A 26321-nucleotide genomic window follows, 5' to 3' on the forward strand; every position below is an offset into this window, starting at 1 on the left:
TTCCAGATGTGATCATGGGGCCCAAAAGAATGGTGACCCCGGTGAGAAAGGAATATACAAGTCTTTGTTGATGCCCCAATATTATTTCTTTATCTGTCTTGTGATTTTTATCTATGGCTCTAGAGCAGGGGTTATCAACCTGGTCCCTACCACCCACTAGTGGGCGTTTCAGGATTCTAGGTGGGCAGTAGGGTGTTCTACGGCACAAGCCGAATCCTTCTTCCATCGAGCACTGGTGGGCGGTAAGGGAATTTTACCATCAAGAAAGATGCATTAGTGGGCGGTAGGTGTAAAAAGGTTGACTACCCCTGCTCTAGAGGGTTTTTGTTTGATTTCAGACTTGTTCATAAAGATGAATCCAAAATAGGCATGCAAGGGTCGAAGTGCTGTGAAATCTACTTTTTCAAAGTTGTGGAAAAAGCAGTTTAAAAGTGAATTGCCAAATGACAATTATTGGACTATAATCTTGTGCCAGGTGAAAGAAGTGGGAAGTTTTTACTCAACAAGAGTATAATAGTAAATTATTCCCATGCAGATGAGGAAAACTGAGTGCTCTTCAAATATAAGTAGTATATAGGTGTATTCATACATATACACTCTGTGTATATGTACATATACACACACTCTGTCCTAATGAATGGAGTGGAGTGGAGTGCTGAATGTGGATATTACTGCTGAATGTGGATATTACTTTACATTGCTAGTGAGGAAGAAGGATATTGGTCAAAAGGGTTGGGGAAGGGGAGATGATTGGAAGAGAAGACATCTTGGAATTTCATTGCAAAATGTTTCACTTGTGTAGATGACAAATTTAAGAGATTTTAAAAGATTAATGTGTGTTGGGGTAAATTATAATTCCAGATTTTTCCTATCTAGAAGAATACATAACTTTTATGCCGAATTGAAAAATCTATGTAGACTAAAGATGTTTGGGCTTGAAAAAGCAGAATCTGGTCTTCTGTCCATAGATCTTTCCTTCAAAAGCCACTTTTTTCTACATTCAGATAACTCAGTTGTTTGACTGCCCTATCTCTCCTTCCATTCATAAAATATGGGATAAAAGTGGGATTCACTTAATGACTCTGAGCAGCTGGTTATCCAAAAAGAATGGAAATGGAACACCTCAGATAAAAGATGATGGTGAAGAAAGAGCCTTTGAGCTCTGTTTCAAGACTGAGAAACATGATGAAAATTGTAGCTTGAGCTTTCAGTCCAATGCATGTGTCTTGCAAGTTTGGCTTCAAAGGCCAGGAAAGAACTAGTGTGTTCACTTTCAGGTTGAATCAAGTTACAATCTGTTTAACATCTTTAATAGAAATGAGCTATCAACATTGCACTGAGTGTAATTTTAGTTTATATCAAGTGCTTGATCTTGGTCATCTGTATGACTAAACTTTATATATGACTTCAGGTCAGGAGGCATGAGGTTGCAGAGATGCTCAAGTCTCAGGACTGTAGAAATGTGGAAATATGCTGACATACATTTTAAGTAAGAGCAGAGCCAAGCCCCAGAATGAGGTGATGGTTGTCAGGAATGCCAAACAGGATTTAGGAGTGATAAAAATGTGGCATTTACATGTAAAAGCACAGATGATAATTGCCATGTGCTGAGCAACACTTTAACAGGTTTTAACTTTTGTCCTTGCTTGTCTTCCTGAATTTTTGAGCACTTCCAAAGGGTGGGTGCTTATTAGTTCCTGAGGCTTCCTGCTAAATACAGTACTTGTTTGAAACATCTGAGGGCAAGTGTTCAAGAAAGCATGTTGCATGAATCAGTAAGCAAAAGGGAGAAATTTGTTGGTAGAGTGTGGAAAAAGTAATGCTTGTTGAACAGAGACAGCTCTTTTCACCTTGCCTGTTGCATCGTCTTCAGTATCTGACTGCACAGCTCACTAAGAAGGTCTGATAGGTAGATGTTTGCAAAAGAGAGAATACGCCTCAAGTTAGTACCCACCCAAGGAGTTGGTGTACTTTTATCTATTTCACGTGGTAACTTCAAAATTGATAGTATGATATGACCCCCCTGGGGGCTTATGTTTGCCCCTCCCTTTAACATAGTGATCTGGTATCTTTTAACACATCTTATAAAAATTATAAAGGATTCCCTTGCATCTAAATATGGGTTTACCAGTTAGCCAATGAAATTGCTGTTCTAGGGGTCAATGAAAGTACATTCAGGAAAACATTTGAGAACAGATTAGATAGTAGATACAGCTTCTGTAATGACAGTTCAGGCCGTACTATATGCGTACGTTTTCACTTAATCATGTACTCCTTGCTTTGGCAAATATTCAGAAGGGGTTGTTCTTTATATAAGACTGGACTTGCACTAGAAACATCTAATTAAAAAATAAAACTTAGTATTCATGTTTTAGTTATAAACAGCATATCGTAACAAGTGGGGACTATTGTAATGTTTGTACATTCTCACATAAACACCAACAGTAATTTATCAGGAAACTTAGGGTCTTGTTATCAATAGTTACGGTGTTCAAAATTAGCGAGGTGCCTGGCACATTTTGTACTTGACTATTGTCCACTTGCAACTAAGTGAAGATGCCTGGGTGCCAGGATAGTGCCTGACATCTCCACCATCTGGAGGTACATGCCCAGGGATCAATGGATCTTGGCTATTTTCACTGCTTACTAAGAGTCAGAAACAATGCAACTTAGTCTGTAACTACTTTCCAGACCATAGAGTCGTTTGGAGGAGAATTCTGATGTCACTTCTGTTATCAGTCAACATTATAGCATTGGAATGACTAACTGATAACTCTGACTTTGCATGAGTCAAACAACTGTATTTTGTGAGTAAAGTGACCCCTGACCATTAGGTCCAGTCGCGGACGACTCTGGGGTTGCAGCGCTCATCTTGCTTTATTGGCCAAGGGAGCTGGCGTACAGCTTCCGGGTCATGTGGCCAGCATGACTAAGCCACTTCTGGCAAACCAGAGCAGCGCACGGAAATGCCGTTTACCTTCCCGCTGGAGCGGTACCTATTTATCTATTTGCACTTCATGCTTTTGAACTGCTAGGTTGGCAGGAGCTCACCCCGTCGCGGGGATTTGAGTACTACCACACAAAAACCACAATTCACATTTTCACCCCTGCTTCAGGGAATTGAACAATACGGTATATTTTTAGTTTTAGATTACCAAGTGTGGTATGTTATGCTATCCTAAGAGGAATCTAACTGAGGGTTGATAGACTAGTCACTGTGTATGATGGAGCCATTCTTGTACAAAGACATTATGCATTTGGGTATCTGCCTTTGCCGGCCTACAGGTGACAGTTGTCATAAAGCAGTTTTCTGCTGCTAATGAACTGCATGGGGGTTAATAGCAGCAATGAAAATCTAGTTACCATTGTAACATTTTTACCTAATAACATAAGGTGGCATCATTCCAGGTAATTGTTTCTGGCTTTTTTAGATTCCAGGGTGGAATGTGGTGAAGTACTGTGTCTGGAGTGTGCAAAATGGAAGCCACATACTTATTTGGGCTTTTAGCATTTCAAGACTAGCCACAGATTCAAATGGGTAGGCAGGTATATCAAAAGGAGTCAAGAAAACTTTAGAGGGTTAGGATAGTCTTCAGGCTTCATTTGTATTTTATCTCCCCCCCCCCCGGCCCCCAGGGTCCTACTCGAGTGTAGGACAAGCTCCAGACAACATTTTCACCTTTGTTTCTTATCATTCATTTGTGCATGTGCAACTATGCGCAGCAATGTTGGCTAACCCCCTGACTGGGCTACAACTCCCACAATTCTTGATCATTTGCAGGGGCTGATATAGTAATTATAGTATTATAGTATTAGTGCTGAGGTAAAATGAATTTTAGTTAGCATGAATGTGAAAACCGTGGATCCAATCTATTTTTTTTGTCAGATGGATATTAAACAAATAGCATCATAAAGATGCAATGCTGTTTTAAAAAAGCTTAAAGTGTATTATTTATGTTTTAAGGCAGCAGTACTTAAAGTCAGCTTCAGTTCGTAGAGGTGATGATGTTTGATGTGTAACAGTATGAACTGTTAACAGTATTGTGCTGGATACATGCATTGTAAAGTTTGTATAGGAAAAAAAGAGAAGTAATTTCTGGTTTACAGAGAGTTGGCTCTAATGGCAACTTCTTTCATGGTGTATGAATGTTTACACAGTATTTGGGATTATCTGCATATCACAGAAGAATTATCCTTGCATTTGCTATCGGATAGAACTTTCTTCTGCTTTTCCATGCCAGGAAATGTAAGCAAAGTAATCCAGCATTATTAAAACATTCTGTTTGAACAAGCCTTTTAATGCATTGCTCTCTTTTTTTCAGATTAATATTTTGGATGCCAAAAGAAGTATGAATATTGGGATCTTCCTTAAGCAGTTTAAAAAGTAAGATGTTACATGACTATTGCAACTGTCAGACATGGTGATAAAAATATGGTAGAAAATGAGAAATACCTCACCATAAGTAATATAGCTAACAAGCCCAATTTAACTAAAAAATGGGGTACAGATGAGTCAACTTTACTTGTACTGTATTTTCCCTATACATGTGCTAATCTTACATTCCATTCTGAACACTGCATTTGTAAAGTTGAGCAGTCTATAGTTAGATACTTCATTTTCAGTTGAGCTCAGTGTTTCACTTCAATGATTGAAACCCATTACAGTTTGAAGATTAATGTTTTATTTTTCTAAAGTCATTTATTTTATGTGTGAAAAAGGCAAAGAGTAAGAATTGTGGGTTGTATTGGCATTAATGCATTATTGTTTTACACAGTTGTATTCATTTCAGTGGAACCTGCAATAAGGACACATATGAATACCATGCATAGCCACGGAAAGTTGTATAGCAATGAAGCTGTCATAGCATATAAAGCAAAAACAGCTTGTTTGTGTTCTTGAACATGCAAGAAATCTAATGTTCTATCTTATGGAAATGCAGACTTCCTAGATCAAACTGTATTTCTTTCTTATATTTCCCCACCAAGATCAGTTGAATCCATAATTGAAGATCTCCACTCAGGAAGAAGTGATCTCTATGGTTCTGAGATACTACGTGAACTCATCAAGTTATTGCCAGAAACAGAAGAGGTAAGAGGAGGATTGTGTTGAAAAACTTCTGTAAATTGAACAGGGACTATTAGCTACATGTTCTTGAAGATGAGAAAGATATGTCTTTGGGGGGCGGGGGATGTTCTAACTGGCCAAGATAGTGAGTCAGATCCAGACTTGATCCTGTATGGATGGAAGGGTTTCTTCCATTGGTTCTGGGAGCTAAGATCCCGCAAAAGTTTCTTATTCCATCTGCAGCCCAAGTACCTAAAACAATGTTCTAGGGGGTCCCCAAAACTCCCACGGGCAGTTTTTCAGGGAGCACTGGTAGCTTTGGAGAGTAGGAGGGATAATCAATCAATCAATCAATCAATCACCCTGCCCCCTTTCTTCAGCAGCGGTGGAACTTTGCTGAACTCAGGTCAGGATTAAACAAAAAATACAATGCTTATCCTGTGACTTGCTGACTAATGTCACAAAACCTGACATTACAGCAGCCTTAAAGCAATGTTAAATTTGAGCAAATGTTGTTTAGGAGGATGCTAAAGCTATATATTGCAAAGGTGGTGTTATGGAACCGTCAGTATACATTAGGGATCTTAATTACTCCTTTCCTGTTGTGCTATTGAGCATTTTTTGAAAACATTTTTTGTTACGTATTCAGTCTTGTTTAGTGGAAGGATTGTATAAGTGATGAAACAGTTCTGATGGACAAGAAAAGACAACCCTAAGGAGTAGGAAGGCAATAGCCAGTAACAGAACAGGCCAGGAAAATCTTTCTGGGGGGAAACTGGATTGGATGGAGGAACTAAAAGGAAGAATGGAAATTTGAAGCGCAGTAATAGAGAAGTTTCTCCAGGCATAAGAGCAGCATGGTTGAGAGAAGGTCTTCTATGTGCTAACAAAAAGAGAGAGAAAATAAATAGATTATTGGGGACTGGAGAGTAAAAAAGTCCATGTAACTATAAGAACAGAAGTTTGTAGATACTGAGTATTTCATGGAAAACCAACCCTGACATCCACGACCACCACAGAATGTTCATGTGAATCTCTTTTCAGATGGAGGACTATGTCATATACTTCCCTGAATATATAAACTGGCTTGCAGATGTTATCACTAAAGGGAAAGGTGGCTTTAGCAGAGACCAGTGTTGAGGCCCAGGATGACCCAGTCATAAAGGAGTGTCCCAACAGTAGATACAAACAGGGAAAAATGACTTCTGGTTCCTCCCCCCCCCCATATCTAAAAGAAGTTGTAAGACATCTTCTCCTCCAGCTTGTGTATAAGAAGAGAAGGAAGGAACAAAGATGAAGACATGGCAAAGGTTGCATATTTAGGAACAAAGGGAAATGGGTTTCTCTAATGGTGGCTCCAAAGGAATAGGATGTGTGTATGTGTTTGGTGGTTTTTTTGGGAGGGGAGGGAAGGTGAGCAATGATTTCTGCATTCAGTCTCAGATGCAAGAGAAGGGAGAAACATGTATGTGCACATGTGTGAGCACACACACTAAGTTCTGGGTCTGAAACGTGTGGAATGTCAAGGATTGCCTTGGGAGTCTTCTAAGGAAAGCATAGCTGATTCCATGAGCACGTGAGTTCCCAGGAATGAGAAGAGTGACAGTAAGCATTGTTAAAGACGAAGAGCTGCCAAATGAGATGACTTTACACAGATGGACTGGGAAAGAAGAGAGGGTGGTGTGCAAAGCCAAAGGAAGTGAGGGAATAGTAGTATTGCAATTAGGGTTGTGTTCAAGTGTATGCCATATCATGGATGCTTTTGGTATAACTCAACATCAACATGCTTCGACTTGCACAGTTTTACTGCTACGGTGCAGGAGTAATTAAAATAGTCACACTTTGCAACATTTTGCTGGATTGCAAGCTAGCTCTTTATTGAAGTGTTAGCTTGAAGATCTGAGCAAGCCAAGAAGCAAACTATTGTTGCACTTAAAACAAAACAAAACAAAACAAATAAAATAAATTCCTTCCAGTATCATCTTAAGAGACCAACTAAGTTAGTTATTGGTATGAGCTTTCATGTGCATGCACACTTGCTGCTGGAAGGAATCCCCCCCCCCTTTTATTTTGTTTCAACTACGGCAGACCAACACAGCTACCTACCTGTAACTGTTGCACTTAAGGCAGCATTTTAACTACCCAAATTCCCAGTGCACTGTATGCTACAATTCTTTAGCCATTGTATTTGCTACTAGGTGTATAATAAAAAACATTCTGGCTTTTATTACGAGTTCATAAAGTAAACAGAATTCAGAAGGCGGCAGCAGTCACGCTACAGGATCCTCTTGCATTGCTCCCTGAACACATACAGAAGTCCACAAATCTTGTGCCCCTTTCCTAAGTTCTCAGAAGACAGAAGGGCTCAGGATAGGAGTAGAATCTCATCTCTGACTTCATGCTGGAGCTGCTCAGAATGTTTCTATAAAGTGCAGTATGGAGACTGGGAAACTTCCCCTACAAGCTTAGGTTCAGGAAAGAGGCAGGGCCTTTTGAAGCTCAGGAAGTTGAAGATAAGGGCAGGGATGATTGCCAGAGGAAGGACGGACAGTTTCCATAGTGACTAAATTTATGGACTCTTGTTTACACCGTTTCGCTTAGTTTACATTGTTAAAGAATTCAACTTTCATTGATTCAGAGTTGAACAATGTATCACCCTGTTTACAGGTCCCAGCCCTTGAAATATTTCCTTTGCATAGTGTTCCCTGCCAAAGTATCTATCTATCCATCAGTAGCAAATGGCTCATTAGGAAGCAATAGGCTACTGAAGTTCTTCTCTCGAGCAGTTATTCCTTATTGTACCTGCTCAGCTAGAAAGTGCATATTTCTTATTTGTCAGAGGCTTGTGACATTTGGAGCAAAGTACTTAAGCAATGTTCAGTCGTTGGGTTGTCTTTTAAAAAGATGTACGAAAACTGAAATGCAAATAGGTTGGGGGAAAGAAAAAGAAAAATCAAGCATGAAGATAGAGAAGTGGCAAGTGACTTGTGTTGTGTTAAATAATACATCATTTACTTTGTAATATTTTTTTGAGGGGGAATGAAATATTCACACCTGTTGCATTGTTGTATACGCAAAATAACACCAAATCATGAATGTGCAAAACTGTTTTTGGGCCAAATCTGTACTTAATAGCATAGAAATACCTTCCCTGTAGCAAGATCTACTAAATGCAGAAACTATATAGGTAGGACTTGCTTCATTCTTTTTCATTCAGTTGCTGCCCACCTCCCAGGCTGACAACTGATAATATATGTGATGTCCAACTCATAATTCTTATACTAAGGAAATGGGTTCCATTCATCTCTTTGGAAGAGTTCCAATCTCTTAAATGGGTGGTGCATATTTTCAAAGACCCCGTTCATAAACCACCCTTATTTTATAGATTGTCACCAGATAGATTCTGCTCTGCATTTGGATATTTGCATTATCTGTTTCCATACCAATGTTCGTAGTCTCAGTGGAGAGGGAAACAGCAGGAATCCAAACAACCCATGTGAGCAGCATCACTGTGTTAATGACTTTGTGAGGGAGCCAGACATTTAAGTCTATAAAAATAATGGTAATTGAACAAAGGGAAGCTTTGCTCCAATGTTCTCCAAGTTTTAAAACAGGCTTGGTCAAATGCAGCCCTCCAGCTGTTTTGGGACTACAACTCCCACCATCCCTAGCTAACAGGACCAGTGGTCAGGGGATGATGGGAATTGTAGTCCCAAAACATCTGGAGGGTCTTTGAACATGTGCAGAATGCTTTTGCCTTCACAATACCTAATCACACCATGTATCTCCACCCCGCCCCCTTGTCCCCTTACAAATCTGGGATTTAGTTTATGGATCCATACAGTAAGGGGTGCAACTTCTTGCCATGTCTCTCACTTCTAGTTTTAGAAATCAGAACCAGGTGTGCAAAAGGGTGAGGGTACGATGGATTGAGAGAAGCTGTCCACCTCTATTCCGCCTAAACAAGCCTATTAACTTCATACCTTATGAAATATGCCTGCCCTGATAAAGCATAGCCAGTTAACGTTGTATTTGTATTTTGCCTACCCTTGTCTTCAGCGTGTGTGGGTGCCTTTTTTTTAAAGTACCTTATGAGTACTGAAGCCATCTGTACACCCACAGCTTCCACAATCAGTGTCTATGAAGGATTCAAGGAGCACTAAACAAATACATAACAGATATTACGATCATTAATTTGCATACTAAGTAGGAGTGCTTCAATTATCTTTGCAGCAAAGCCATTATTAACTTTTTAAAGAGGTTTTTAAAATTCTTACAGGTTTGCTTTAGGTGCTGCAAGTTTAGAAGTATGTAAAAGTTTGATTTTAATTTTTTTAAGTAAACTGTTTTCCTCTTCATGTTCTATTAATCTACCCACAAATTGTAAAGTATGTAGGCTCACATTTTCCAAAAGTAATGTAGATACCATATCCTTGTCTGAGTAAAGGCCAAGAATGTGTGAAATTGTCCCCCTAAAGGAGAAAGGGAGGGAGGGAGGGAGGGAGAAATGAGACACAACTTGTTTTTGATAATTTCCACGGTAATGTGTTGGCAGGCTGTCTCGTGCTGTCTTCTAGCGCTCAGTACTATTAACTGCCAGGTGTGTTTGCCTTATGCCAGTTTTGTGACAACATGGAGATTGATCTCGTGGTCCTCTGCATGCCTGATACCTGTCAGACAAAACATTTCAATGATAAGCAGTCAAATGAACACATTTAATGCTTGTGGAAACCTCTGCTTTTCCTAGCAATGCACTTATTCATTGATGCTTTCTGCTGCCCCAAAGCAATATTTTGCATTCAGGCAAAGTCTGAATCGAGCCCATGTTTAAAACAGGGGAGTGTGTGAGTGACAGTTAAATTTAGGGGGGGGGGAATGTACCAGGCTCCTATCATTTTTATATTTCATCACCTGCTGAAAATGTTGGTTTTGCCCAAATTTCCTAGATAATTAACTGGATTCAGTGTTGTTTGTTTGTTCTGTATTTTATTATTTTATGGTTGTTTTAATTTTTTTTATTGTACATTGCCATGAGATTTGTTTTGAGCTGATGGCTTAAAAATACTCTTATACAGTGGTACCTCGGCTTACATACGCTTCAGGTTACATACGCTTCAGGTTACACACTCTGCTAACCCAGAAATAGTGCTTCAGATTAAGAACTTTGCTTCAGGATAAGAACAGAAATTGTGCTCCAGCAGCGCAGCAGCAGCAGCAGGAGGCCCCATTAGCTAAAGTGGTGCTTCAGGTTAAGAACAGTTTCAGGTTAAGAACGGACCTCCAGAACAAATTAAGTACTTAACCCAAGGTACCACTGTAAACAAATAAACAGTTGAACAACTCTTTGCCCCCTTGTTAGTTCTAACCACAGAGAGAACTAGGTCATTTTTCTAGAGTCTAGCTTGTTTGACAGTTACATTTTCAAAAAAGTATGGTTGAAAGAAGAGCAGGTTTATCGGACACAGCTCAGCCCTGCAGGGAGCCAGACACACCAAGAGCTATGTAGGAGCAGCTGGTTTGCTGTGATGCAGTCTCCAGACAAGGACTACTTGCTACACATACACCCTGCCTGAGCACACAGCAGCTCAAGGGCTCATAACTCACAATTCCATTTTCCCCTGATAAGGAGCAAATGGTGCACCACCGCTCAGCAGTTGCCATGTGTGCAAAGTTCCTGTCATCAGTTGGCAACAGTGTGGGTCCTGGGAAGCCTTTGTCCTGCCTTTCCTTTATGAAATGCAAGCATAGGCAAACTTGGCCCTCCATATGTTTTTGGGACTACAACTCCCATCATCCCTGACCACTGGTCCTATTAGCTAGGGATGATGGGAGTTGTAGTCCCAAAACATCTGGAGGGCCAAGTTTGCCTATGCCTGGTGAAGTACCTTGCTATGAATGATAGTATAAAAACATTTAAATAAATAAATGTGGGAGCAAAAGAAAGTGTAAGCTTGTTTTAGTAAATACATTTCAGGCATGGTGGCATACTTCCTAGATGTATGCTATCAAGCTTTGTCAAAAAGAAAGCAAGAAACAGAAACAAAAAACCCCACCCCACCTCTAAATGTTTGTATTAAACAAAGTGTCTTGGGCTTGAACTAGATTTTACAGCAGACAAAAGGCCCTTGTTAGAAACAGCAGCCCAGTGTCCTATCTCTCTCCCCAATAAATGTTAGTGGCAGAAAATGAATGAGACGGTGTTGTGCTGAGATATCCTGCTCCTGCAATAAAAATAGTAGACATACAGGTGAATCTGGAGAAGAGAAACTTAAAGGACAATGGCAAACCCGATGTTACTTGGTAATATATGCATGGGCATTGCTTTTGATGTGGCTTTCTGCCATAAGATCTGGTCCTAGCACCAAAAGCAATTTTTAAAATCATGGTGAGCTCTTAAATCTCAGTTCATTCTTTAACATTGGTTTGAGCAGTGACCAGTTTGATTCTTATCAACCTCTTGTCTCTCTCTCCCCACCCCCATTCCTAGGTAAAGAAATTAAAGGATTTCAATGGAGACCTATCAAAACTGTGTCAAGCAGATTCTTTTATGTACCTACTAATCCAGGTGCCAAAGTAAGGAAACACTAAGCCCTTTTCTATTCACTATAAATTCTCTCTCACTTGTACACCAGTTCTAAATCTTAATTTGTTTGTTTTTCAGCTATTCACTGCGACTTGAAGCCATGGTGTTAAAAAAAGAATTCTCCCCATCTTGTACTTCTCTTCAGAAAGACATGACAATTATAAGAATGGCTACAAAGGGTAATTAAACATGCTGCAGCATGCATTAGGCACTTGTTTTTCTTAGCAGGTTAATCAACTTAACTAGAGAGATGAGATCTGGAATTTCAGGTACCTATTAGCTATTTAAAGGAAGCTAGCCAGCTCTGACACATTCCACAAAAGTGCGTGTGTGTTATCAGTCTGATATGTGTCTCAAAATTCTTAACTTTGATCACAAGGCCACATTATTGAAGTCATTTTCCCACTTGTTTGTACTGATGATACTCCTTTCCTGTATATGAAATAACTTGCAGTGTTTTCTCATTTGTGGAGTAGTGGCATCCATTCTGGTAATTTTCAGCTGGGACCCTTCATACAGCCAAAACACATGTCCATTTTTTTCACTTTATATTTCTATGGTTGTAGTGCTGTCATTGTGATCCACCTTGAATCAGGTTGTAATCAAATCAAAGACCATGGTTTGATGTTGGTTTACAAATTTCAGCTTGTATTTAACCCTGGTTCATTTCTATGCCCTGCCCACCTGGCTACAGAGCAGTTACAATTAGGCAAAACAAGCTATGGTTACTTGCTCATCTACAAGACTGATCCTGGTTTGTACTGCAAACCACAGTTAAAATAAACCATAGGTTAGTATCCTATATGACTGAAGCCTATAAAGCCTTGAGAAGTTCTCCTTACCATTACTCCAGTCCCTACACTGCATTTCTCACCACCATTTCAGGTTGGCAGGTGTGCGCACTCAGGCTTGAACCTGCTTTTAAGAGCTATAAGGTCATTGATCGCTACCCACTTGCTAAGCGCACAGAGCAGTATTCTGGCATTAAGGGGTAATGGCTTTATGGTAAGCGCTTGAAAATGAGGAGGGAAGCATCAGCATGGACTTGACTGTACATAGAAAATGTACACTATTTCAATACGTTAAGAATTGCATATAGGTTAATTATTCTGGTAGTTGTTGTTGTTTAGTCGTGCCTGACTCTTTGTGACCCCATGGACCAGAGCACGCCAGGCACTCCTGTCTTCCACTGTCTCCCGCAGTTTGGTCAAACTCATGCTGGTAGCTTCAAGAACACTGTCCAACCATCTCGTCCTCTGTCGTCCCCTTCTCCTAGTGCTCTCCATCTTTCCCAGCATCAGGGTCTTTCCCAGGGAGTCTTCTCTTCTCATGGGGTGGCCAAAGTATTGGAGCCTCAGATTCAGGATCTGTCCTTCCAGTGAGCACTCAGGGCTGATTTGCTTCAGAATGGAGAGGTTTGATCTTCTTGCCGTCCATGGGACTCTCAAGAGTCTCCTCCAGCACCATAATTCAAAAGCATCAGTTCTTTGGCAATCAGCCTTCTTTATGGTCCAGCTCTCACTTCCATACATCACTACTGGGAAAACCATAGCTTTAGCTATGCAGACCTTATTTGGCATCTGCTTTTTAAGATGTTGTCTAGGTTTGCCATCGCCTTTCTCCCAAGGAGCAGGCGTCTTTTAATTTCATGACTGCTGTCACCATCTGCAGTGGTCATGCAGCCCAAGAAAGTAAAATCTCTCACTGCCTCCATTTCTTCCCCTTCTATTTGCCAGGAGGTGATGGGACCAGTGGCCATTATCTTAGTTCTTTTGATGTTGAACTTCAGACCATATTTTGCGCTCTCCTCTTTCGCCTTCATTAAAAGGTTCTTTAATTCCTCCTCACTTTCTTCCATCAAGGTTGTGTCATCTGCGTATCTGAGGTTGTTGATATTTCTTCCGGCAATCTTAATTCTGGCTTGGGATTCATCCAGTACTATTTCTGATACGTTTTATTTCTTGCTGGTCAGTGATTTAATTGTGGTTTTTTAAAAAACTATTTTGTAGTGTTTATTATGATGGTTAACTTTCCTAGGCTCTCCCAAGAGGAAGGGTGGGATCTAAGAAAAATAAATCATACTATATTTGTAGCTTTGTTTAAACACTTCATACATCCAAATTAGCATTTTGCAGTTCATGAACTGACCCAGAAACTGCAGCGTTTACTCAAACAGACCATTCTAAGTTCCTGTTTCATTTTCTTGCTTCCTCCCACATACTCCTTATAATGTATGAATTTAATTGTGGCCTGGGTACATAAGCACTGGTTACAGGAAAACCTTTGTCCTTTAGGTCACATCTATTGAACAAGAATAACAGTGGCCTCTTTCAGAAATGTGCAAATTAATAAGTTGAGGAATAAAAAGTGCTTGTAGGCTGACAATGATTTGTTGGCTTCCAATGCAGCACACTAGGTTAATCAGTATATTGAAAGAACTGTGACTCCCCAAGATGATGTTGGATTACATCTCTCATGCTCCCTGACTGTTGACCATGCTAGTTGGGGATGATGGGAGTTGTAGCCCAGCAACATTTGGAGGGTTACAGGTTAGTTGCCCCTTGCCTGACAGCCTTGGTGATACTCAATAGACAAAACTGCATTTTTTGCCTCTTCAGATTTCTTGCCCTTCTTTCATTGGTAAGCGAGTGACTGAAAACATTTAACAGTTAGGAATAGAATCATAGAACTGTAGAGATGGAAGAGACCATGTGAGCCACCTAGCCCAAACCCCTGCAATGCTGTTATCTTTTGCCCAACATGGGTCTCGATCCCACGACCTTGAAATTAAGAGTCTCATGCTTTGCTGACTTAACTATTCCATAAATAATGTCAAGCACCTTACCAAGCTGTAGTGCTGGTTTGTACATCACTGTTAAGTGAACAGGCAATCTGGTCATACTCTTTGCAGAGTTGGTTCCAAAATACTCAGTGTGCCAGTCAGCGTGAGGCTTGGCAGTAGGGCTTTGGCTTTTCCCTTGCCTTGCTTTGGAACTTTCCTTTAATCACCCTCCAAAAAAATAATAATGCCTGGTCTGACTGCAATTTTTCTGGAGCAATAAAATCTTTCTTGGATGCCATTTGAAAACAGCCCATGGATTCAGAACCTTATGTTGTTGTTGTTGTTTTTGCAGAGCTAATGTGCTGTGAAGAGTTACATTCCATATTGCACTTGGTCCTTCAGGCTGGGAATATTATGAATGCAGTAAGTGGACAAGCTTCATTTGGGGGCATTGGGGGGAGAGGGTCAGAATTTACAGTACTGCAGATTGACATCTTGTACCTCTTCTGTCTGTCTTTTCCATCATCCCCTCCCCTCTCCACTCCTTAGGGAGGATATGCTGGCAATGCAGTTGGCTTTAAGCTATCCTCATTACTCAAGTTGGCAGATACAAAAGCAAACAAGCCTGGGATGAATCTGCTTCATTTTGTTGCTTTGGTATGTAAATAACAATCATTTCCAAGATAGCAGGCTGCAGAAATCTAAGCAGCAGGGGGAGGTGATTGATAGGCGCGGGGGGGGGGGGCATGCATGCCACAGAATTTAAGAGCAACATTTAATTTTTATGGTTATTGTTAAGCTCTTTGCAGGTCTCATTAATTTATTATTGCAATACTAAAATGTGCAGAGTAAGCATGTAGTTAAAAGTCTTGGAACAAGCACTTTTTGGGTATTGTATTTAAAATTTCCAATTCTAGATTGTCCTGTCTACCTAGCTATGCCAATCTTAAACTGTTGTTTGTGAAGAAGCTACCTCATCTGATAGATTACTTGCTGATAATACTTCAGGGTGTGTGCGATTCTCATAAGATTTAAGAGGAGGGCAATGCCCTCGTATTTCTTTTGAAACTGGTTGCATAGATTAAGATTTTCCTTACATGTATATAATTGTCAATTTGCAATTAGTTTAACCTTGATGGTGATTATAGTTAATCTTTGCCTAGTTTGTTCTAAGTCTTAGCATTAGTTTCTGTGACTTTGTGAATATCCCTGTGCAAATAGGTTTAACAGCTAATCTGAAGGCGCCGGGGGAGGGGGACAGAGAAAAGAGGGGATATTAGGTGGAGATTAAGCAGGAAATATTGTATTAGATTGCATACATGGCATTAGTACACTTCTTTTGCCTAATAGCTCTCCTTAGTGCACCTGGGTTGAATTCACTGAAGGATTACTAATTCTCAGGCTCTCTAAAATAGAAAATGTCTTTTTTACCTTGTTTAATTAGATCCTTCCTAGCCTTCTAAAAGAGAGTCTTCTAAAACAAACACAGCAGGTTTAAAACAGAAGCCTCTTCGGCTGCACTTCCAAAAAGACCTCTAAGTTTATGTACTGTTTCAGCATGGGAGTGGAATTTTATGGGGTCATCTTGTTTGTTTTAGGAAGCCCAAAAGAAGGATAGAGGTCTTCTAGCCTTTTCAGACAAACTACATCACGTTCAGGAGGCAGCCAGGTAAGCAAGAAAACTGAGAACGTTGACTGGGAACTTTTTTCTTTGTGAAGCACTTCAATACATGCACAAAGTTTTGGCGTGAAAACTGAGATCTTAACAAGTGTTTACTATAGACTCTGTGGTTTCATTTTCACTGTGGATAGAACGATGCCTGAAGCATGCCTTCATGTTTAGAGGTTTTCTGAGTTTATCTTTAAGGGCTTTTCAGAAGGACTGCTAACTCGTTCAAGGTTATTGGTCTCCACATAATTTTGTTGATAGAACAACTGATTAGAGTTAAGTATTGGTATTACAGGGGATTATTTGGTGATTTAACAACTTTCCTCAACTGACCTAGGTAGGGTAACTCTCTTGGGGAAGAATTATCCCTGTGGTTTGGTGACAAATCCTTAAAAAATCCTGCAAGCAGAAAACCAAACTTCAAAGTCAAGTTATGTAAGGTTGACCAGAAATAGTGTAGTTGTTTATTTTTTTAAAACTGAGAGCTGATAGCAATTTGCAGAGAACTAATGAACTGAGAACAACAATTGGTTCTCTTTTTAATTGATAGTGAGTTATAATGTGGTTGTTAAGAAAACATACATGTTTCCCGTTCCTTTTCTTCTCTCATCACCAGATGGGGAGCTCTGTTACAGGGGTGATGAGACAAGTGACTAGAGCTTCTTAAAGCACCTGATAGGCAACCTGTGACCCCAGAGGCCACATGCAACCATGCCTACTAAGCTGTCACATTCTTCCATCCCATTAGAATTCCTTCCTTATTCTTCCTGGCTTCTTAAAGTGTTTTCTCACTTTCTGTGTAGGTTTACAACAAGGAGCAATACTCTGTTTGATTAACATTTTGTTTCCGTCTTTTAATTTTTCTCTGGTTGGGGGGGGGGACACTCCTACCCTACCCCACCAGTCAAGCTGTTTGAGAGCATATTGGTATGCTTCTGCCATGCGTGTGCAAAAAACGCTAATGTTAGAAAAGAATTAACTTCCACTTGTCTATCAGAACATTAGCTGTATTGGTCTCTTACACAGTACTAAAAAACCACTCTGTAGATCCTAAATTACCCATCGAAACAAAAAGCTTGCTGCTAAATAGGGTTGGGATTCTAATCTAAGGTGAAAATGGAAGCAAATTCTGGATTAGTTCATCCATAACACTTTACTCTCTGGTTCTGCCCGCCATTGGTCTGTGTCTCCTGACAGATTATTTGGAATATTGCCCTCAAGAAAAAAAAACATTGTGCACTCAGCCCCTGCCTTAAAACTTAGTTAAGTTTCTGTGATGATGTACCAAGAATGGACAGGGCTGCACAGAACAGGAGTTGTAACATTGCAGATGTTCCACCACTGTTACGACTCCTTGGGTGCCCAAGATCTGTGACTCGGGAATCCCAGGCTCTTTTAATTTAGTGACAGGTAGTCTGGGGAAATATTTTGCCCTTTGGTCAGAGCCCATTACTGAAACTTCTTGATGAAATTCCTTTGGCATAAAACCTTGATCACTGAAAATAATGGGAGGAGAAATTATTAGGTCATATCTTCTACTGTGGGAAGATTTGCTAAACTGGCAGGTCCAGTTTGTTCACCTTGTTGTGTTATGACACTTGCTGTCATGTGTGTGTTTTTAATTAGTTAGGTAGTCAGCACTTATTGGTGGGTAACTCTTCTCTCTAAAATTGCTTTCAATTACAACTCTTTCCTTGCAGAATATCTCTTGAAAATATAGAAGCAGAGCTCCATTCACTCTCAGTCAAAACAAAGTGTCTTAAGGATAATATTCGGCGGGACTCTGAACTGTTTCACCAGATGGAAGGCTTCCTCCAGGTTTGTTGGGAGATTTCTGCCACTTCAGTTCCTTCTTATGTCCATATTCTGCACCCTTGGTGAATTTCACAGGCTGTAATATTTAGTCTAGGAGTGCCCTGCCACAGTGTTTCATACTACTGGTAAGCATTTCAAGGGAGCCTTTTTACAGAGAAGAATGCTGAGTGTGGGGGCAATCAGGCTTAGGCAGCTGCCATCAATAGGTAAGAAGTAAAGGGACCCCTGACGATTAGGTCCAGTTGTGGCCGACTCTGGGGTTGCGGCGCTCACCTCGCTCTATAGGCCGAGGGAGCTGGCATACAGCTTCCGGGTCATGTGGCCAGCATGACTAAGCCGCTTCTGGTGAACCAGAGCAGCACACGGAAACGCCATTTACCTTCCCGCTGGAGTGGTACCTATTTATCTACTTGCACTTTGACGTGCTTTCGAACTGCTAGGTTGGCAGGAGCCGGGACCGAGCAACGGGAGCTCACCCTGCTGCGGGGATTCGAACTGCTGACCTTCTGATCAGCAAGCCATAGGCTCTGTGGTTTAGACCACAGCTGCAATTTTATCTGCTCCTTTGAAGAGCAAGGATACATTGCATCTTAAATTAGGTGGCGCTAAACTGTATTTCAGTAATGCTTCTGAATTAAATTATTGATTTTATATTTTGCTTGTGAAGAAGTAAAGATTTTAAAATCATTTTTCCCTCTAGCAGACACCCCTCCTATTTGCTGCCTTTATCCCTGGGTTTGTTGTTTTTGGAGGGGGTAGCTTTATTTTAATTTGACGTGTTTGGATATCCATTGCAAACAATTCCACAAAAGCTTCAGTTTAAATACTGGTAGTCTGCAGGGAAGATGCTGATGTCATCCAGTGGTTTGCACAACTTGGCTTTCCAGCTTGGCTTTCCTGGGTATGCATCCCGAGAACCCCAGCTTTTTGTAAAGAGAGGAACAAGTTTGTAACTCTCCCAGTTATGTAGGGAAACTTAAAGATTCTGGCTGCTTTCTGACCCCTTCCCATAGACCTGTTTGCTTCTTGTGAAATGCTTGATGTGGAGACATTAGAGGAGATGAGAAACAGTCTCATTTGTCTCTGTACATGAGTACAATAGTAATTGGAGTAACACTTCACCTGTGGCAATGTCTCAGAGAATATGTGCCTAGCACATCAGATTTGATTGGTTTATAGCTCCCAAATTTTTAAATAATTTGCATCATTTTCTTTCTATGGAACTTTGATTTCTGAATTTCAGGAAAGCATAGTACCATGGTTTTTTTTTTTTGTTTATGGTTGTTGTTTTTAAATCAATGAGGTTATTTTATGAGTGGCTGAAAACATCTGTAGGAAACAGCATTTGCTCGTACTGTTTTCTAGCAATAGCTGCTAAAACTGTAGAAAGGGTTAGCACTTTGCACTAAACAGAAGCAACCACGTTTTTTTTCAAAAAATCCTTCAACTGTAGCTGAAGGTGGGGACCTTGCAAATCTTGCTCTCAATGGCTGGGTGCGAGAGATAGAGCTTAATTCTGGTTTCTTGCCTTACCCCTGATTTAAGCTTCTGAATATGCAGTGAAATCATGGCTCAACTTGCTTAGCCCAGCTCATTCCCTGGTGGGTATGCTTGGAGAGATAATAGCGAGACCTGCTTGTCACGATGCTTGCTGGCAGGCAGATGGGAGAATCTGGAATGCTGCTTTAGCCCTGGTTTGCTTGGAGCAGATGTATAAGCATGGTTAGCACAAACCAGAGTCTACAAACCCAGTTCAAACAGTAATTTCATAACCTGTTTTTGTGTTCACACTTTAGATATTCAGGTGCAATTTATTTCTTGCTCCGGAGAACTTTAGATTCTGTGCTGCACATTTCCTATAGTTGCCTCTATATAGGTTCCCACGCGCTGCTCAGCATATTTGTTACCATGTCTCAACAATTGCATTCTGCCCCATTGCTACTAAATTTGCTGTATTAGGCCATGTTTAGAATCTCTTTAGCATCCATGTTTTTTGTTTTAAACATCAGGAGTAATTTCAAATGAATCGCTCTTCATTTTACAAGGTTCACCTTATATAACACTTCCTAAAAATGGTGGGTGAGTAACCTGATTTAAAATTTGGCTTCTCCCATCCTTGTGAATAAGCTACTAATATGAAAGGTGGAGCCAATTTTCCATGTCGCTCCTTTAGCTTATCTCAATAAATACCTTGTTGAGTGACACTCTTTTTTTTTCCTTTTTGGATGGCTGACAAAGCGAAGATTATCTACCCTTCTGAAGGCAACATTTACATGCTCCCCATTTGCAAACCCTTGGGCTCCCCATTTGATTTCTTGCTTTGTAAGGGAAACCACCGAGAAAACAAAGATTAATACATTTCTGGCACTGGCTTCATTGTTAAATAATGCTCTTTTATTAGATGAGTAAAGGTTTCTGCAAGTACCTGTGTGCATGCTTGTTATGAACAAATGGGGATAGGAAAACAACAAGTTAATCTTCTTAAAATCCATGGCTGCAACATCTTATCTTGATGAAACAAATGTTGCTTGAACAGTGTTTGTCAAATCTCAGACTGGATTTGAGTTTCAAACTAAGTGTTCCTATAGGCAAATTCTCACGATGTTTAAAAGGCTGAGTTCTTGCAAGCTGTCTAAAAATGTGTTGTGCTGGAATTTTAGTGTCCATATAAAAACATAATATACCGTATTTTTCGCCCCATAGGATGCACCGGCCCATAGGACGCACCAAGTTTTTTTGGGGGGAAATAAAGAAAAAAAACATTATTTCCCCCCCCCCCGGCACTTGTGGGGCCGGCAGCGGGGAGAAGCGCTCTTCTCCCCGCCGCCCGCCTGCAGATCAGGTCCAGGGGGAGCGAGAGGACGCGCTGCGCCTCCCAGCTGTCCCCGGAGCTTGCGGGGCTGGCGGCCGGGAGAAGCACGTGTCTCCCCACCGTCAGCCTCCAAACCACATCGGGAGACAGCGGGATGGCGGCGTTCCGCCTCCCCGCTGTCCCCCAACCTTGTGGGACTGGCGCTGTGGCTCTCCTGAAGCCTGGGGAGCGAGAGGGGTCGGTGCGCACCGACCCCTCTCGCTCTCCAGGCTTCAGCGAAAGCCTGCATTCGCCCCATAGGACGCACACGCATTTCCCCTTCATTTTTGGAGGGGAAAAAGTGCGTCCTATAGGGCGAAAAATACGGTAAGCTTGCTGGATCACTCTAGCATCCTGTTCTCACATTGACCAACCAAATGCTTGTGAGAAGTAGGATTTCCACCTTTGGTTGGGCAAAATACAGGACATAAATATCATTTTCCAAAATGGATATCATAAATACAACCGGAGAGCAAGAGTTTGAGCTGACTCACCACCACCATTGCAAGGAAAGCCTTTCCAGCGTTTTATGTGCTCCGCTGCACTCCGGACGCTGTGCTGAGTATGCCCAATGAATTCTTTTTCTTCCAGTCTTTTCTACCTTTCATTTATTACAGTGGTGCCTTGCAAGACGAAAAGAATCTGTTCCGCGAGTCTCTTCGTCTTGCGGTTTTTTCCTCTTGCGAAGCAAGCCCATTAGCGGCTTAGCGCTATTAGCGGCTTAGCGGATCAGCTGATAAGCGGCTTAGCGGCTTAGAAAAAGGGGGGGAGGGGAAAAAACCCCGCAGGAACTCGCAAGACATTTTTGTCTTGCGAAGCAAGCCCATAGGAAATTCGTTTTGCAAAGCACCTCCAAAACGGAAAACCCTTTCGTCTAGCGGGTTTTCTGTCTTGCGAGGCGTTCGTCTTGCGGGGCACCACTGTATTTGTTTATTCACTATTGCTTCTAATAAACTAGTCTTGAAGGTTTCAAAAAACCTGTTCGGTCAGTGGAAGAAAAGGTATATATGTTCATGTAGGGCAGCAAAGCTTCAGTCAAACAGCTCCAAACACTATAGTCCTTGTAGTCTCGAGCCAGTTAACAACAACAACAACAACAATTTATTATTTATACCCCACCCATCTGGCTGAGTTTCCCCAGCCACTCTGGGCGGCTCCCAATCAAGTGTTAAAAACAGGACAGCGTTAAATATTAAAAACTTCCCTGAACAGGGCTGCCTTCAGATGTCTTTTAAAGATAGGATAGCTGCTTATTTCCTTCACAACTGAAGGGAGGGTGTTCCACAGGGTGGGCGCCACTACTGAGAAGGCCCTCTGTCTGGTTCCCTGTAACCTCACTTCTCACAATGAGGGAACCGCCAGAAGGCCCATTAATCCTAGACTTTAACAGATGCTAAAACTGGTCAGTCTCTGTTTGGATCTAATTTGTATTTCGGTTTTATTTTAAGTTTGCGGTAAAAGAGATAAAAGAGCTGGAGCGCTGGAAACGGGAACTGCTGAAGGAATCACACGCCCTTATGGACTTCTTATGCGAAGATAAAGAAACCATGAAACTGGAAGAGTGTTTTCAGATATTTAGGGATTTTTGTCTTAGGTTCAGCAAAGCCGTTAAGGTAAGAAGAACATCTCTACAAAACTGTAAGAGTAGTATTCAGCTAAGTTGTACTTGGCTTTTTGAAATTAACAGATCTAACTTAATCATGCTGATTGACTTTATTCTTTATAAATAAAGAATTTATTCTGAGTAAAGCTTTGTTGAATATTACCTGAAATATCCACTGACTTTTATGTAACTAAGCTACATTATTGTTGGATGATTTTAATAGTGGTAATCCTTCATATGATATGTAAGGTTACCAGATTTTTTTCCAGTGAATCCGGGGACACTTTTCAACTTCAGTGGATTTTGTATGGGGACTGATTTGTAAATCCAGGGACTGCCCCCGGGAAATGGGGGCGTCTGGTAACTTTAATATAATGGAACAAAGTTGTGTGTGTTGTAGGACACCTGTTGCAACAATGGCTTCTTCCAACCTCAAACCAACATTTTGTTACAGAAAAGATTTTATTAAGCTATAGTTATTTAAATTTCATTGTTTGCTGGGCACAGTTTAGGATTATTTTAATTTACTTACTTATTAAATTTGTATAGTGCTTTAGATCTCTGCAAGCAAATCCCCACAATGCTTTTTCTTGGTTTGTATTATCATTAATGGGTGAGGGGGAAAGGGCATTATCAGGTCCATTGTCTTGTGTAGTCCATTGTCTTGTAGCCCAGTTTTTTTGGGTGGGAGCAAAGACACCACCAGCCATTGTCTAGAGATAAAACTGCAGGTGGCCACATGACTGGCCTCTGTGCCCGAGGCATGCAAACACTGCAATCTTTCTTGTGCTTTTTTAAAATGACAATAGGCAAAGTGCCTGGAGTCATATATGTATACTGAAGAGCATTTGGCTCCTTTTGATCCAAAAGGTCATGGATCTGTGGCCTTGAACTGTTGAACAGCAGTGTAAGCAGGTGCACTCAGTGTACGTTTTTTAGTATGCAGCAGTTGTTGCTTCTCAGAATAAAAACGCTGCTAACTGGATGAAGAGAGTGGTGTGTGCCATTTTATGTTTCAGCTCTGGGGCATCCATGAGAGAGAGAAGTGTTAAATGGTAGGGGGTATCCATTAGAGTTTGGAACATATGGCAGTAGGAATCCTGGGTTGCAATTCCTACTCCTCCATGGTCCTTCTTGTATGCTTTTGGTAAGCCTCTGGGTGGAATTGAATGTTAGTCTTTCGCAGAGTACACCCATTGAAATGAAGCCAGGTTAATCATGATTCTACAATTCTATGTTTATTAACTTCAGTTGGTCTACTCTGGCTAGGACTAGCATTGAACACCTCCCATTGGGCAGGAGTCACCTAACAAACCCCATCATCAAAATCTGTGGTGGACTTTGGGCTTTAAGATTTCAGCAGCATCCTGTGTGGCACCAAAATTTGGTGCCCCCCACCTCTTGCCTTCCATTGTCCATTGTTGTTGTGGCACCCTCTCATCTTGACACCCACTGCAGGCAGACTGTTCACCCCCCCCCCCTAAATTTGCCTGTGGCAGAAGTCCCAGGCTGCAACAGTATTGCAACAGATCCAAGGGTACTCAGGAGGCTAAACCCAAACTTAACCATTATTCCTTGATTTATTGATTTGCATAGATAACAGGGGAAATCCTTTATCTGTTGGGTCAATTTGCACATATGTACTAGTTGTGTGAGCAAAACATATTTAGCTGTAAGCTGCCCAGAGTGGCTGGGGAAACCCAGCCAGATGGGTGGGGTATAAATAAAGTAGTAGTAGTTGTTATATTTGGTACTGAAGAACTGACCTGGATTCCTGTCTTCAGAATGTTCATCAGGCAATGCCCACATGCTTTCAAACCGATTGTCACATGGCCTAGAAACCTTATACTGAATTTGACTTTCCTTGCCAAATTCTGAGCTTGCTCAGAAATTGAATTTAACCATAGTGGGGTGTCAGGTGGTGAGGTGGTTGCTCACGAGTAACCAGGCAGGTCTCTGACCTGTCTTTAGCAGGTTTTTATTTGTGCAAACTATTTACAGTGCAGGACCAGAAAGTTCATGTCCGTCTCAATCACTTGCAGATTCCGGGAGTGGCCCCTTCCGGTTCCCACCCCCCCAGCATAAGAACTTAGACACCCCAAATGTCCGCCTTCCCTCCTTGTGTTTCACCCCTCTGCGTAAACTGGGCGACGGAAACGGCATGCCTGTTTCCTGGCCGGCCAGGCTAGGTGAGGCGCTTGGGCTCTCAGTAGCATCTTTGAGCCCTCACCTCACTCAGCTTTCCCATTCCCCCTCTGCTCCACTGGAGGTGTGGCTTTCCCCACCGCTGGACAAGGAGCTGCTCCTCAGAAGCGTGGGCGGCTCTCTGTATTCCCATGCCTCCCTCCCCTGTTCCGATGGCAGCCCCCTGTCATGGGGGACATACTGTTTTGCAATCATAGCCCTAAACTAATCAATTGCTGAAGCTTGGATGGGGGCATATCATTCATATGGTGAAGAGAGTATAGTTGCTCCGAAAGGAGAGTAGAAGGTTGCTTGCAGAAGGTCCCGCATTCAATGACTGGTGCTTCCTGTTTAAAAATAAAGAAGAGGGTAGATGGTGACAGGAAAGATCTCTCCCTGAAAACCTGGAGAGCTACTGCCACTCAAGTCACTTCCAGAGTGAGCTTCTTAACTGTCCATCCTAATTTGTTTACTGGGAGGTTTGAAGGCATTGGCTACAGAATGAGCACTCATTCTGATTTGATTGTGGGAAGGTTAGAGGATGTCAACTTCAAGCATTATCCCACACTTTTCTTGCATCCCCATCAAGGTCCTTATAGCAAAAAGTAATATTTTAGGGAGGGGGCAGGGAGGGGGATTGCTGTGCAGGAGCACCCAATCAACCTGAATTGTGCAACCTGAATTTTCTGGTATGTGATTGAACCTGACCTTTAAATAGCAACTCTCTGGAAGAAGCCTCAGATGAGACAATAAGCGAGGAACTGGCAGGAGGTATGCTGCCCATATGCTATTTAGATCAGTCCAGCAGCCTCTTCTCAGTGATTGTCCAAATGGTGCTGAAAAATTGCCACTCTTACGAACCACCCCTTCAACCAGTAGTTGAAGTGGGAAGCAGGCAGAGTATTGCAAGCCTTGGAGGATATTGGACATGCCCCATCTCTTCTGATGTTTGCAATGCTCCAGTTGCCTCCCTCTTCAGCTACTATAGCTTTAGGAAGCAGAGGTTCCTAAAGGCTTCCCTTGCTGTTCTGTTGGGAGCTGGTACCTCAAAATAGCATTTGTGAAAGGAGCAGCTCTCTATTTGCCACTGCTCAGCAGCTTCCTAATAGTTGACCTGGAGGGAAGGAGGAGATCACAGTGGGGAATTTTAAACGTCTCCTTCTCCCATGGAAGTGTGTGCCTGGGAAAGGAGCTGCATCCCTTGTCTAGAAAGACGCACAGTCTGACCAGGTATGAGACAGCTTCACATGCTCCACTTGTAAGCGTTCCAAAACCACAAAATGTTTGGTTTGTTTTAGTGCTTTTAGGTCGCATACAATCATGTATGAGCAAAGGTTTAGAGTTTCCTGTTCAAGAAAGAGCAAGAAACATCATGTCATAGGCACCTTTGCCCTTTAAATAAACAACAACTTCTTATTTGAGAGAGCACTTTGAGAGTAGAAGTAATAAATATCTAAGAATTTATCCTTCTGTATATACTCTGTTTGTGAAAGTTTAACCTGACCAAGAATTTTATTACATTTACCTGGCTGACCTGCATTATGGTTTTTTTGTTTTGTTTTTTTAATTGGAGGCTTACTTAAGCAGTACCATTTAACTAAGATTCAGAACAATAGTCATATTAAGTTGAATTACAAAGAAAGCTGCAGGATAATGAACCTGAGCATGGAAAGCAAGTATGTCATAACATCTTCACCAGCCAGGCCTAAATAGATGCTTTTGGGGGAGGGAGTGTTTTCCTGCTTTAACCGGTACCTAAGCAGAAAATT

The 26321-nt window shown here is 41.4% G+C and overlaps 1 protein-coding gene across 1 annotated transcript in view; it reads left to right on the forward strand.

The window, feature by feature from the left end:
* FHDC1 (FH2 domain containing 1) overlaps nt 1-26321 on the forward strand; it is a 49231-nt gene that overhangs the window by 18458 nt on the left and 4452 nt on the right. The window contains exons 3-11 of the mRNA XM_079990410.1: nt 4323-4384; nt 4987-5089; nt 11553-11638; nt 11727-11827; nt 14783-14853; nt 14980-15087; nt 16029-16099; nt 17800-17917; nt 22214-22378. Of these exons, the coding sequence (XP_079846536.1) occupies nt 4323-4384; nt 4987-5089; nt 11553-11638; nt 11727-11827; nt 14783-14853; nt 14980-15087; nt 16029-16099; nt 17800-17917; nt 22214-22378 (885 nt within the window). The remainder of the gene's footprint in view (nt 1-4322; nt 4385-4986; nt 5090-11552; nt 11639-11726; nt 11828-14782; nt 14854-14979; nt 15088-16028; nt 16100-17799; nt 17918-22213; nt 22379-26321) is intronic.

The sequence above is a fragment of the Podarcis cretensis genome (genome assembly GCF_951804945.1).
Source record: "Podarcis cretensis genome assembly, chromosome: 9".
Taxonomy (NCBI): domain Eukaryota; kingdom Metazoa; phylum Chordata; class Lepidosauria; order Squamata; family Lacertidae; genus Podarcis; species Podarcis cretensis.